At 48.4% G+C, this 14,645-nt stretch overlaps 1 protein-coding gene across 1 annotated transcript in view; it reads right to left on the bottom strand.

Moving 5' to 3' along the window:
* Dock2 (dedicator of cytokinesis 2) overlaps positions 1-14,645 on the bottom strand; it is a 407,762-nt gene that overhangs the window by 71,134 nt on the left and 321,983 nt on the right. The window contains exons 31-33 of the mRNA XM_047555786.1: positions 11,313-11,413; positions 11,164-11,222; positions 331-479 (exon numbers count right to left, since the gene is read on the bottom strand). Of these exons, the coding sequence (XP_047411742.1) occupies positions 331-479; positions 11,164-11,222; positions 11,313-11,413 (309 nt within the window). The remainder of the gene's footprint in view (positions 1-330; positions 480-11,163; positions 11,223-11,312; positions 11,414-14,645) is intronic.

The raw sequence follows: 14,645 nt of genomic DNA, 5'->3' as shown, positions 1-14,645 counted from the left end.
GTCATCAGGAAGATGAAGCGCCAGACAAGGGCGCAGGTGAGATGGGGGTGGGCGGGGCCAGAGGTGGGACAGCAGGGTTCTAATACCCTGGAGAAGGACTGAGAGATCCACAGCGAGAGAGCGCATTTTCATCTTGGCCTCAGGCAGAACAGCGTGATGGAGCCCTGACCAAATCTGATATGTCGGCTCATTCTGGGCACATGAATGAGTGTCCCTGTCCTGCCGCGGAGCCTCTGAACGAAGTTCAGGCAGATGGAACCAGGGTATCATTATGAGGAAATGGGCTGGGGATTAGGGACGCTGGCGAGAGTTTCCGGACTCATTTTTTACCTTTTTGAAATCCCCGCTCCTTTGATATTCACACAGCATCATGTCGAAGAAGATTGGTATGGTGGCTTTGCGGAGCTCAGGCTCGGGGATAAGTGTCATCTCTAATATAGGTCCTACCATGCCCGGGATGAAGCAGATTTTGTTCTGGCCTGAAAGAGAAGGGGGACATAGGCACATAAAACGTTTGCATGGTGCGCAGGTCCTCTGAAGCCCGGGGACAGGAAGAAAGGAAGCCAAACATGCAAGCCAGAGTCACCACCAGCGCCGTCGCTCACCCGGAGCCTGGCACCGCCTTGAGTGCTTTACATGTGTACGTGCTGAGAGAGGCGTGGGCACCGTCCAAAACGAGCCCATTAGGAAGGCTAACGACGCAGGTGTGTGGCAGGCCTCCCTGTTGGCTAGGCCTCTCGCCCGCATTATCTCCTCCACGAACATGGCCCTCCCTGGTTGAAGTTCTAAGTGGCAGTGAGGCACGGGGATAATTGGAATTATGTCTGTCTGCATCACAAGCCACGTTTCTGAGGTCTGGGAAAAACGTGCTTTTTACCAATGGCCCCGTGAAACAAGAAAATCAAACTTGCTGCCAAGAACCTGCTAGAACGGCCTGGTCAGTGGGACAGTGGGGGTTAAAGTATCACCGTAGTCGGATGGACCACACTCCTGTTCCTCCTGCTCCTTTCAAGGTGTCCTTGGTGGCCCCTCACCCTGCTGTCCGCACTCTGCCGCACTGTCCCCAGTGTCACAAAGTCACCTGCTTCCTCCCCACAGGCCCCTCTCTTGAGAAGGCTGTGCCCTGCCTGCTCCCGGCTCCCCCTTCTGCACTGCAGCTGCCCCCACGGGCATGTCCATCCTAGCTCAGATGCTCCGGCCTCTCACGCTGCAGCCACAGCTGGACCAGAGTCCTGCTCTGCCTCCTCATCTTCACCCAGCTTTGAAAGGATGCCTTGACGCTGGGAGTCTTTGGGTTGACCCCTGCCTCCCCAGTGGAGAGCTTCCTGAAGGGAGAAGCCCCGCCGATCTCATCACTGTATCAGCACCATGGAGCACAGGACATGACAGCAGCTCCATCGGTGTCCGTCCCGGGAGGAAGCACATTGTCTAGCTCCTCTGCTCACTGGCTCTGTGACTTGGATATGCATCTCCTAAAAAATGCAGAAGCAGTGCCCGCCGTCAAGGAGATTGTGTGGAGATATGCACCCAGCACTGAACCTGGGGACGTCAGCACCCAGTGGCAGGGGTGGTGTGGGCCAGTGATTAAGGACACAATTCCAGAGTGAGACTGCCTGAATTTGTATATTAACCCACCGTCAACTAGCTGAGTAATGTTGGGCGAGTTTGGCTCACCTTTTGGGGCCTCAATGTCCTCATCTGTAACTTGGGATAATAATAATAATAATAATAATAATAATAGTTATAGGATTGTTTTTAAGAATAAGCAAATTGTTATTTACTGAGCAACCAGGTCAGAGCTTGGCATGTGACATACTGGGTATAGTGTTGGCTATTAGCATTGTGATATTGGGTCAGAATGAACCACAAGGGGCAGCCTCGTTCAGCAGGACCGAGCAGACACCCCAGCACACACACCAGGAGTGGCAGCAATGAGGAATCAGGAGGACCCGATGGGACCCATGGAGATTCCCTGGGGACGAGGGCAGGCGCATTCCAGCAACCCTGCCACTGAGGTCGGCTCTGAACATGGCATCTGCAGTTGCCTTTCCTCCAGATTTCCACAGCCCAAGGAACCCGCCCTGGTCTTCTCCACTGTCAGGATGAACACCTGCAGTCCGCGCCTCAGGCAGAGGGCTCCTGGGGTGCAGCAGCTCAGGTGGTAGGGTGCATAGCCTGGCATGGTTCCTCTGGATCAAAGCAGAGGAAGGAAGCCAGGAGGAAAGGCAGAGAGAAAGTGAATTTGCATTCAGCCTAAGTGAGGAATCACGCTGAAGTAGTTCCCCAGAATCCCAGTCACAAGGCATCGTTCTGTTGTGAGAACAAAATGGTGACGTCAGGCAGAGTTGAGTGAAATATAAAAGACACCTTTCTGGGATTTCAGCTTCATTATACGATGCGTTTAGATTACACTTGAGCCTTAAGTCTTCATTTTGGCCCAAATAGGAAAAAAAAAAAAATCCTACTTTCTGGCAGGTTTCTAGTAATTGCTAATCTAGGTTTCTGATTCCATCCTTCCAGATCCTTTAAGTCTTTTTCAAACCACACTGGGGTTTTGAAATTCAAAGTCGAGTGCAATAATAGGTAGAAGGTAAATGGGAAATTGTCAGATAAGTCACCACGGAATGGAGAAATTGCTTATGCAACAAAGGCCTTTAGAATACTGGCGGCGTTAGGTATGATAAGGATAAATTTAAGATGGTTTAAAATAAAGGGCAGACATGCTGTGGATAGGGGATTTCTGAGATCCTTTTGACCTGCATTCTTTATAGTCTGTTGAGGCAATATTTGACAGAACAGGGAAAGAGGAGAAAGACAGTTGTGAATCCTTAAAAACAGTGTGATCTCAGTGGTCCTTACAATACCCCCTAAGAAATTTCGTTCCTTTATATGTGTACATATATATATATGAGTTTCAGCACATTGAATTTTGTGTTCAAGTAAACTGAATGTGTGCACAGGTGTGTATGCATGTTTTACATACACAGATGCATCCCCCCCACACAGATACACAGAACAATACATGACTAATTAAATACAAACTCATCTGGGAAAAAAATTCTCATTCAAGAAACATACCTACTGTTATATTCAAAAAAGAGCAAGAGGGGGAATTGACTTGAGGATCTTTTCCACATAATGGAAGCTGAATCTCACTTAGAACAGATATGAAATAGGAAATACTTATAAAGAGTCATTAAGCCAGCAGATAAATCCAAATGCCAAGGCTCATGGGCTTCAGGAAAGATCTGAAGGGATGAGTGCAGAAGAGAGCCCCACCATGTGGTTGGGAAACAGTTCCATCGATCCCTAGCCTTGTTTCTAATCTGTCCAATGACCTCTTGAAGTTAGGCAGGTCACTGACCCAGTGAGGCTGATGTGGGACAGAAGGGGCACTCTGGCTGAGACTACAAGGCCCTCTAAAGCTGGTATGGACCCTGACATGAGCAAGGACAAGGAAAGGGAAATCTCCTGGATCTCAGAGTCCAGTAGGCCTCCAGAGGACTCAGAAATAAAGCTGGGCAGGTCAGGGAAAAAAGAATCACTCATTCAGTTCAAAGGGGCAGAGAGAACCCAGGTCTCTGTTCTCGGACTCAGGCCTGGAAAGCCCCCACCTGGCGTGCTCTGAGGCAGGCACTTCTTTTTCAGGACAGGCCTGGCCCCTGAAGAATCTCTGAGCTTGACACCTGGGTCAGGCCCACTGTGGTCTCTCGCCTTCCCCAAACCTCTATGATCTCATCTGTAACATGGAGAGAACAATCACATCTGCCTGCAGAATCACCGGGAAGGTTAGAAGAGCAGAAGGCTCCCAAGGGTGGCACATCAGGGGACTCATGCTGTGGCTGCGGCTAAGGAACACTTGGGGCTCAGCCCTATGCATCATTCTGGAGAAAATAATATAAAAAGACCCCATCCAACCTCATGAGCTCGCGGGCTTTCCATGGGACTTTGCAAGCGGATCAGTTTATTGGTCACCTTTAGAACAAAGGGTTGACTTGGGGAGAAGGTCAGGACGGATCTGCCTTCTCCTACCATTTCTGACATTTATGGTCCTCTCCTGTCTTCTCTATCCCGTTAAAATGCTCTCTAGTCTGTCCTCAAAGATCTTTTAAAAGGCTCAACTTGACCTTGTTGACCCACAGCTTAAAACCTTTCCTCAGCTCCCATTGCTCGTGGGCTCGAGGCCTGCGGACCTGTGTTGTCCTACGCCCCCTCTCCATACCCTCCTGGCCTGCTTTCCCACCATCTCTTGCCTCCTGTGCCTCCAGTGCACCTGCTCCTGCCCCTGGTTCTTCACATATGCCCCCCGCCCCCAAGCTCCAGTCTTCTGTCCTCGCCCCCTCCCACTCTGAACCCTGCCCACCTCTGCCCCTGCAAGGGAACCCTACACATTCTCCGAAGTGGTGCTATTCAACTGGAGGCTACTGGCCCTTGGGCTCTGAGTTCTTCAAACGCAGCTAAGCCAAATGAAATGTGATTCTGTGAAAAGAAAATCCACCGGATTTCAAAGAATGGACTTTTAAAATCTGAAGAATGTTCTGTATTGATGACATGTTGAAATGATAATACTTGGTGATACATGCTTAAATAAAATACCAACAGGATGGCTTGACTTAGGATTTTAGACTTCATGACGGTCCAAAAGTGAAACAGGAAACAACTGATGCTCTGCAGTGAGCTCTGTTGCTGAGCTAGGATGCTCAGTGGGTTAGGTGTGTGAAATGCACTTTCCACTTAAAATATTTTTCAACTTGCCATGACTTTACTGGGTCATAATCTCACGGTAAGTCAAAGAGCATCAGTATTGTTAGTTAATTTCCACATTCCTTTTTAAAATTCTTTTAATGTGGACACTGAGACATTTAAAATTAGGCACATGGCTCCCATTCTGTTTCTATAGGACACCGCTGCTCAGAGCTCAGGGTCCCTGGCTTGTCTGCATGGATGGTCTGTGACTCACTCACCAGGCAAGAGTCCTTTACAGACTCTCGAGCACCCCAAGTTTCTGCTCTATGGTTATTTCATCTTTGTGACCATAATTAAATAACTCTGCAAGTAGTATGCAAATTTTTCACTGCAATGGTCCCCAGTCCACAAGACCAGGACTGGGTCACTAACTCATCTTCATTTCTGACGACAGTCACTGGCACTGAGGCCAGCAATTAGAAGACACCTGTGCTGGTGTACAGTTGCTGAGGTCATAAGTCACTACGACTTAGTGACTTCAAGCAGAATGAATTAATTGTCTGATATTCCTGAGTAACAGTAGTCTGAGTTCCAGATTCTTCTAAGAAAGAATCTGCTTCCCTCCACTTCCAAGCTAGTAGAGGCTCCTTTCTGCTATGGCTCAGAACCCCGCCACGCAGAACTGACTGGAGACTTCCTCAAACGTCTCTGATCCTCCCACCTCCTCTTGCAAGTATGAGGACCCCACTTGGATAGTCCAAGACCATCTCTCCATCTTCAAGGTCCTTAGCTCAATCACACTGAAAAGTCTCCTTTGCCACATAAGGTAACATGGCCCACAGGTCCTTGGGGTAGGATGCAGACGTCTTTGGGGAGTTGTTATTCTGTCTACAATACTGCTCAATACTTGCTGTTAAGTGAATAAATAAATGAACGGATGGGGGCTCTCTCTAATCCCATTTCATATTTCTTCTCACAGCTTCTCCTGCAGCCCTAGGGCATGCTTGCTGAGACTGGACTATCTGCCTTTCCCTTCCCCATCGGTCCTAACATGGACTGCCTTTTGGTGCCTAATTCAGGAGCCATTTCCTTCGGTGGTCCCTGATCTGCAGAGTCTCCACTACACAACTCTCTATTAAAAGCATATTCCTAGCTCGGTTCCCCCTGCAGGTCATGAGCCATGTCTGATTCTTCACCCACCTGCACCATCCCCTGGAGCTCAGCACCAAGCTGGGCACTCCACAGATGCCTAAGAAGGAGTAGCCCAGCTGCTCTCCCAGGACTATCAGGGGTGGCCTCCCCACACAGGTGGCCACATGTGGCTGCTGGGATGTGTTTGTCTTCCCCATGACAACTATTAACACAGCAGCCTGGTGTTAAACCAAGTGAATGTGGGAGGGTGAAGTGCAAAGTCATCGTAGCAAAATGTGTGTTGCTTTGTGCTCAGCAGAAATCAAATGTCATGATGCCACACTATTGGGAAAAGCACATGGCATTTGGCATTGTCTCAGGATCCAAAAATACAAATGGCGTTAACCCTTTAGTGGCTGAGTCCTCGACAGCATGGTGTCCCCCCACCACGATCTCCCTGCCCACACCCTCTCTCCCCAAACGGCAGCACATGCACCCACGTGCACACACACACACACAAGTACGTCTAGACTATCCCTGGGAAAACGTTAAATAATCTTCAAGCCTGAGATTAGAGTCTTGCAATTAGCTATCTTACAATCACAGGCTTGCCCAAGTCTTTCCTGATGAGAAGAAGATGATGGTGTTGATGATCACGATGCTGTTGCTCTGATTGCTTCTGGCATTAAAACAAAATTTAAAAAACCAACATGCATATGGTTTACTCATTACCTGGAGTCTTCAGAAAACATAGTTAGTTGTGTATTTCACACCCTTTGAAAATAATTTGCATACTCCTTGGAAAAAAATTATTCTTAAGAACACTGGACTTGGGGGTCAAGAGACAGGTTTTTTCAGAGTCTATCCAGGCACCGACTTGCTGTTGACCTTGGGTGTGTCCCTGTGCTTCTCTAGTCCTTGCTTGGCAGCTTCACCCATAAAATCAGGGGGCTGCATGGGAGGAGGTGTCCACCAGGGGTGGAACAGAGATGGGACCTCCTTGGCTCAACCGAAGCTTCAATCTTCTTCCTCAACAAGAAGTTGGAGGGGGGTCAGTGCAGAGATGCTGCCTCTCCCTGGCAAGTCACGTTTGTCCTCATGCCTTCAAGATGCACGCTGCTTCCCCAGGCACCTTGTCATTTTCAGTAAGAAAGAGGCGGAAGGACTACAGGTGACAGAGGCGTTGGTGTTGTGGTTTGAATCTGGAACAAGGCTCATCTGGTGAAGGCCTGTTCCCAGGGCAGCAACCTCCGAGGTGGAGCTTTGGGAAGTGATTGTATCATGAGGGCTTTGACCTCACCAGCGACCTGATCCACTGATGATTCATGATTTGATGGCATTATTGAGACATGGTTGAAAATGTAGAAGTTGGGCCTAGGTGAAGGGTGTGGATCTTTGGGGGCAGGCCCTTGGGGACTAGATTTTGTGCTCAGCCCCTCTCCACTTTCCTCTCTTCCCTCCTTCCCCTCCCCCTCTGCTTCCTGGCCACCATGGAGTAAGTACCTCCTCTGCCACATGTCCCCACCACCATGATGTTCTCCCTCACCTCAGGCCCGAAGCAATGAAGCCAGTGGACCAGGGACTGAAACTTCTGACACTATGAGTCAAAATAAATCTTTGCTCCATTGTTTTTCTCAGGAATTTTGTCACATCAATGACTGTCACAGCTAATGCAAAGAGAGTCACTGAATCTGTCCCCTTCCCATCTCTCTCTTTTTTTAATTGATAAAAAAAAAAAAAAAGTGCTCTGCTGAATTCTCAAAAAGTGTGTATCTGTTGATTCTCCTGGGACTGATCTGGGTCACATGACCACCCCCTATTACAAGACATTGTTAACTGAGCACGTTGGAATCCTGGAAAAGATAATCAGGGTCCAGTTAGCCAGGAAGAAGAGAATAGCTGCTGCACAGGCAATCAGCAGAGCCTAGTCACAGCCTGCTTCCCAGTGTCACTCTGTCTTGGACATTCCATGAACTGCATTTTAGAACCTATCATTACCCAACATAGTGGCCTCACCACGTCGGTCCCTAATGCACACAGTGCTCAGTCCTGGTGTGGATCTTCATGTTAATCTCATTAGCATGAGCTTGCTTGCTCCAGTGTCCCGTGGAGCATAGGGTGGGTTTGCAATGGGGGAGGCTGGGCAGCCCTGCCACTGAGGTGCAGAAGGTTGGGGAGCCAGGGAAACCACCTGAAGCGGCTTCTTCCCCCGGAGCCTGGCCAAGAGCTGAGGGGGTGGCCCTTCCGCATAGCAGCCTTCATTTCTTGTTTTTTGCAGGGACATCTTTGTTTGGATTCTGCCCGCAAGTCCTTCTTCCCGGAACATCATCCTGGATATTCCTCTGGGAAACTCGGCAAGCCTCCATGGATGTAGGCTTGGTGGGAACATCAAGAGGTCATCCAAGGAACGAAGCAGAAACAGAGCATCCCACAGGTGATGCCAGAGGCCATGCCACCTGCCCTGACTCTCAGAGTGGCTCTGGCCAGGTCCTTCCAACCTGACTCTCCAGTGACCCCTTACCCTCCCAAAAAACACCTCCCTGATTAGCAGCCACAATGAACACCTCTTTCTTGCAGGCCCCCAAGCCTGGCAGACATGTCTTTTAACTGCATTCATCATCCTGTGGGTATTTGTGAGCAGTGAGGAGTTTGTGATGTTCTAGAGCAATTGCTCTGGCCAGTGTGCTTCTGCCTTGAATCCACAAAATGACCTTGGACAAACCCTTTCTCTTCTCTGGGCCTCAGTTTCTTCAGTGATAAAATGGTGGGTTGGACCAGACCATTAGTTTCCAGCCATTCTCTGCCATGCTTCAGGATTTCCCTGAAAACCTCAGGGGTCCACGTCAGGAGCTCAGAACAGCCCATTATAATAGCCTCTGAGCCCCCAGCTCACTTTAATTAGAATAGCTCTACTTCCATCCAATTTACTTATTAAGCATGAATTTTTTTTATTGGCCCTCAGCTAAAAATAAATGTTTGAAGAATGCCAGACAATATGATCTCTACAGAGCCCTGCTAGCTCTGGTGCTCTGTGATTCTAAGCAGGTAGAATATTTGGTAACATCTTTTCATTCATCAGCATAATTGGTAGTGCAGGAATGTCTGCCAAAACATAATCTATAGCTAAATAAAATCTTCAGTGTGCAAAACAATGCAGCGAAGGACATTCAGAAAAGAGCAGGTGTGCGGGACGACTGGAGACCCTGTGTCGCAGTTTGGGCAAGGTCTGCGCGTGGAGCCAGGAAGAGGCCCACCGCAGCCCGAGCTGGCCTCTGTTGTAAAGCAAAGCTCTCTGATGAACTGAATCTGGGCCCCCTCCTTTTGTTGGGCACGTGCAATGTTTTGAAAACTTTCAATTAGTTATCATTAATATTCATAAATTGCAAAATGCATGAAAAGATCCAGTTTTCTGGCTTGTTTTGAAAAACTGGAAGATGTGACAATGACAGGCTAATGTTCCAGTAGGACAGCCATTGGCTGGAGAGGGAGAGTGACTGTCCCTTTCCACAGGAGCAGGTCTGCTCTCCGCCCCAGCCCCTCGCTCTTTCCCATGTGTAAGTCCACACTTACACTAGGCTTTACCCCCTTACTGCAAAGAAAAAGTAAATGAAGCGTAAGTGAGTTCTTACGCCTCTGTCCTTATCTAAAGTGGAGAAGCAAAAAAAAACCAGTAAGATGCTTTTCTAGAAAAACAGGGCAGAGATGGTAACCCTCTCTCCAGGGGACATTTGTCAACGTCTGGAGATGTCGTTGGCCATCACGACTAGGGAGAGTGCTGCTGGCGCCGTGGAGGGCAGAGGCCAGGCAGGCGGCTCACAGAGAATAACCCTGCCGCAAACCTGGACAGCACTTACTGTGCAGCATCCCTGAGGTTCCGCCTGGCCTGCCTTCACTACTGGTGGGCCCTGCTGGCCTTCGTGAAAGAGGTCAGCTTCATGATGAAGGAGCCAGAACACCAAACCCTGCTCCTGTCCTGATGGGGGCAGGGTGAAAATAGGGACACCGTCCAACGAGGGTGCAGTGGCCTCCAGGGCTTCGCTTGACCCAGGTTTTGTCCGTGTGTCCCTCATAAGCACCCCATGGGAAGGTGCTATTTCCCCTGGGGACGCTAAGTCCCACTGCTTGAGACCTCATAGCTTGCACACGACAGGGCAAGGCCCCAGGCAGAGATGTGGCAGTCTGTTCTGGGCCTGGGTCCTCAGCTCCGCCTCGGACTTTGTGAACCAACCCACAGCCTTCCTGTCATTGCCTGGTCTTTGCTGGAGACTGAGGCTACCAGCAACCACAGGACACAGGTTGATGGTCTAGCCGCTGTGCTGCTCGTCCCTGCCCTCTCCCAGAAGATGCACCTTGCTAGAAAGGGCAAGCAATGGCTGTCCAGAAAATCCAGTGGGGATTGGCAGTCGCTAAGACTTGTGCAAGCAAAGAATAGGGTGGTAATGAAGAAGTGGGCACAGCCCCTATAAATGCCTTCACTGAGAAGGGTCCACAGCCAAGTCCAGGACAGAGCAGTTAAGCATCCAAGAGTCAAGAAGGAAGCCCCAAAAATAAGAAGTAGAAACCCTCATTCTCCTTGCTGTTCATTCACCCACCCACCGTCCAGAACATGTTTATGAGGCAGGATTCCTGCTATGGGCAAGGTTGATGGGGCCCGTCCTCACTGGAGAAAATCCATGCTCTGAGATGTCTGCTGTTGGGTCTCAAGCAAGTTAGTTCCCTCTCTCTGTTTCCTGACTGACGGAAGGAGGGGGAGAGTTTCTGTCTTGCAGGAGGTGATATGAAGATGGAATAAAATCTCCTTAGCATAGGCCTCACTTAGATTTTCAGTAAATGTCTCCTTGGTTCCATTCTTCTTCCATGGGCTTCACTCAGGTAATCACACATGATTTCTGCTCACTTGGGTGTGGGGCAACTTCTGGGTGTCACCCATCAGCTCAGAAGACCCTCTCACCTTCCTGAGAACCAATTCTTCCCCATGAGGTTAGAGAGTATTTTGTGGACCACATCACAGAACAGGATGCAGGATGCGGACCAGCCCAGCAACCAGCAACAAGCATTCTGTGATGCACGAGGAGGTGAGTTCCCACAGTAGTCTTGGGCCTTCCTCCCTCTTATAATTTCCAGTTTGACTTCATGTCCCCTCAGGAGCATTGAGCAGAAGCAGATCCACATCTGCTTGGGTGGCGGGGTGGAGGATGGGCGCCCTCCCTCTTCTGTGTACAATTAGACGTTAAGGACCGAGGGTATGCACGGTGTACATCGTGATGCCTGTCTCTTCCTGCTGAAGGCCCTGTGGCCAGCTAGCAGATGGTCTCAGGAAGGAGTTGGACGTGCGTGCCTACTCACCAAGCTTGTACCACATATCACGGATGGAGAAGCCAATGAGCCGTCTCATGTCCCCGTACCTAGGAGGAAAAAAGATGTCTGCTTCAGGCCCCGTCTCAGAGTGTCTCGCAGTCCCCTCCCCCTCAAGGAGATCCAGTCATGCAACCTACTTATTCAGGATTTTGTTATACTTGGCGTGTGAGAACTGCTCCAGCTGCAGAGAATCCTGAGTGATAAAAGCGACCGCCAGATGAAAATAGTTGTTCCACAGCTGTAAATGAAAAAGAGGAGAAGAGTCAGGGAGAGGGTGTGAAGTGGGAAGGCATATTAAATGCTGGCTGATGTGAATAATTTATGAAGATGGCAGAAGACACAGGCAGAACCAGTTTAATTGTACGCGCTGCAATTTTCTAACTGGCACTGACTCTGAAATTAACATTCTGGCCAAAGCGAGGACAATGGATGGATTTCTCTAGGCACTGACCACGTCCCCTCTCTGACAACAGGATGTGGGCAAGGAGGAGGATTAGGACTGGTGTTTTTTGTGGTGGTGCTTTTAGTTTAGTTTAGTTTTTTTCAAAGACAAATAACTTGCCCCAATGGGGAGCCCTGGCGAGCCGCTTCCTGCCCCGAGGTTGGAGGCTAGTGGAGGACAATGCAGTCCAGGACTCACAGCTTCTCTGGAGGTCCCTGGGTCACCTGGCAGCTCAGAGGACCAGCCCAAGGCCGTTCTGTCTCAAAACACACTTTAGCTTTTCCTTCCCCCTTGCTCAGTGGTTTTAAAGTGTGGTTCACTGACCGCCAACAGCACTGTGGTGCAGGTTCCACGGGCCAATTCTGTGGCCCTTGCCCAGACCTGCTGAATCACCTCCTCTGAGGTGGAGCCTAGAAATCTGCATGTCAATGAGCACGTGGGCGAGACTGGGTCACTCAGGTTGGAGCCCCTGAGGGCCCAGGTTATACGTGGACTTGTCGTGGATCACATGCACATGATCTACCGGTGAGGAATGAGAGGTGCCAACAGGATGAACTAGCACCTGGCAAGTGCCCAGAAAGCTGAGCTCACCCATAGCAATACTGACACAGGCCACAGACCAGAGAGGCGCAGAGCCTACGCAAGATGCTGCTGGACCTCAGTCCACCCGTCTGGGGTGACTCTGATACTCACCCCAGGGCTGCAGCACAGGTGGCCTGGGCTGGTGTGTCTACGGGGCACGGATCCCGAGTACCTGTGGGCCTTACTGTTGGTGTTCTCTTCCTCCTTCCAGTGGATCCCTTGGTACCAAAGTCGACAGCTGAGCCTAACTGCCTGGTGCTCAAGGGAAACTGTCATCCTGCAAGGCGCCGGTGGGGACAGCCCTGCTGAATAAAACTGACCCACTTCTAGGCCCCTGTCAACCCTACATAGAAAGTGACCAGGAAAGAGCAGCTAGAGAAATCACCCTGCCATGGAGACTTTTGTCTTGAACTCAGAGAAGTTCATTGCAGGTTGCAGATGGCCAGCAGTAGGAAGGTGGCAGGTCCCCCATGGGAATGGTCACCTCTGCCCCCAGAAGATTATTTTCACGCTGGCCGGGATTCCAGCTTCAGAAAGACACAAACCACAGGGCCCCTTTATACCAAGGGTCACAACTCCCTTATTCCACAGCCATAAACACTAAGGACAAGATAAATTAAATGACTACCCAGTAGATACAATGAGAATTTAGTTATTTTTAATTAACTCTCAAAGAAGTCATAAAAGCCATGTACGCGGGGCTTAAATATTGAATGATAGAAAAAATTAAGTAAAAAAAAAAAATAAAAGTGATTTTCCAACCTACTTTGAACCCTAATTCCCTAGAAAAAAATGTTAACAATATTGGGGGTCGTTTTTCAGAAAAATTTTTATGCACAAATATACGTATGGAGATTTTTTTTATAACCTGCTACCCTTTGCTTTTCTTTTCCCAATATATCTTGCAAATGTTTCCCTATTAGCACACATAGATCTGCTTCACTCTCTTTTATTGCTGCATAGTATTCTGCTGTAAGGATGTAATTTAATTTAACAAATTCCCTATTTATAGATATTTAGCTTGGTTCCAACTGTTTTTCCTCTAGTAACACTGCTGTAATCAACACCCTTGTTTGAACATCTTTATTCATGAGAAATTATATTTGTAGTATACATTCCTAGAGGTGGAATTGCCAAGCAACCGGTGGAGGCAGGTTTTGTTGTTCGTTTGTTGTGTTTGTGGCTGGTTTTCATAGATGTCAGGATGACTTCCCAGGCTCCAGTCCAATTACCAGCACCATTATCACGGGCGTCTTAGCCTAGCTCTCCAGTCTCTGTTTCTTCATCTGGAAAATGAGCATAATACTGCCTACGGGGTGCAGTTATGAGGACTTAATGAGGAAATCTTGCTAGTAAACTCCCACTCAGTCTTACAATATCCGTTCAAATGTTACTTCCTGAGAAAACCTCCCCAGTCACCTGGAATGGAGGAGATCTGCCTGCTGTTCATCATTATAACACCCTGTTCACAGCATTTATGCCATATTTTAAGCAAGCTAGTTTATTTTCTGTCTCCTCTACTGGACACAAGCATCCTGCAGGCAAGAACCTCATTTTTTAAAATTCACTGTCGTACATAGAAGGCCTAGCTTCATATCTGACCCAGAATGTACTCCAGAAATATCCGTTGCATGAATTCATTAATGAACTAAGCACTCTGTATATGCTTGTTAAATCCTCAGATATTATGAAATTTGTGTTTTCCTCACTTTAGATATCAGAGAATTGAGGCTCAGAGAGGTTAAATAATGTGCCCAAAATGGTGAAAGTGGCATTTGAATCCATGTTTATCTGACTCTGGGACTTTTTTGAAAAACTATTTTAAATTTGATTGACACATAATGATTGTATGAATTTATGGGGTGCAGTGTCCACATGTGTGTATTCCTTGAGTGATGATAAAATCAGGACCATGAGCACACCTGTCATCTTGAACAGCTATCATTTCCAATTCCTCTTTACTAGATATTTTGAAATCTTGTTATTGACTATAGTCTCTCTACAGTGCAAGGTAGCAGAATTGACTCCTCCTAGGTAACTATAGCTTTGTACCCATTGACCAGCCTCTTCCCCTCCAGGGTTCCCACCCAGCCCTGCCCAGCCTCCAATCTCTACTTCTATGAGATTGGCGTTTTCAGATTCCACACAAAAGTGAGTTCTCCAAGGATTTGTCTTTCTGCATCTGGCTTATTTCACTTAACATAATGTCTTCTGGGTCTATCCACGTTGTCGCAAAGTCAGGGTTTCATCTTTTTATGGGCAAATGGTATTCGTGCGTGTGTGTGATATTTTTCTTTATCCACTGATACCACATCTGGGCTGTTGTGAGCGGTGCTGCAGGGAACATGGGCATGAACGTATCTCTTCTACCTACTGATTTTCCTTTTTTTGAATATAACACCATTAGTGGGATTGCAGGGTCATACGACAGTTCTACTTTTAAATT

The sequence above is a fragment of the Sciurus carolinensis genome, chromosome 6 (assembly GCF_902686445.1).
Source record: "Sciurus carolinensis chromosome 6, mSciCar1.2, whole genome shotgun sequence".
Lineage (NCBI taxonomy): Eukaryota > Metazoa > Chordata > Mammalia > Rodentia > Sciuridae > Sciurus > Sciurus carolinensis.
The sequence above is the reverse complement of the archived record's forward strand: the minus strand, read 5'-3'. Positions and strand labels throughout refer to the sequence as shown.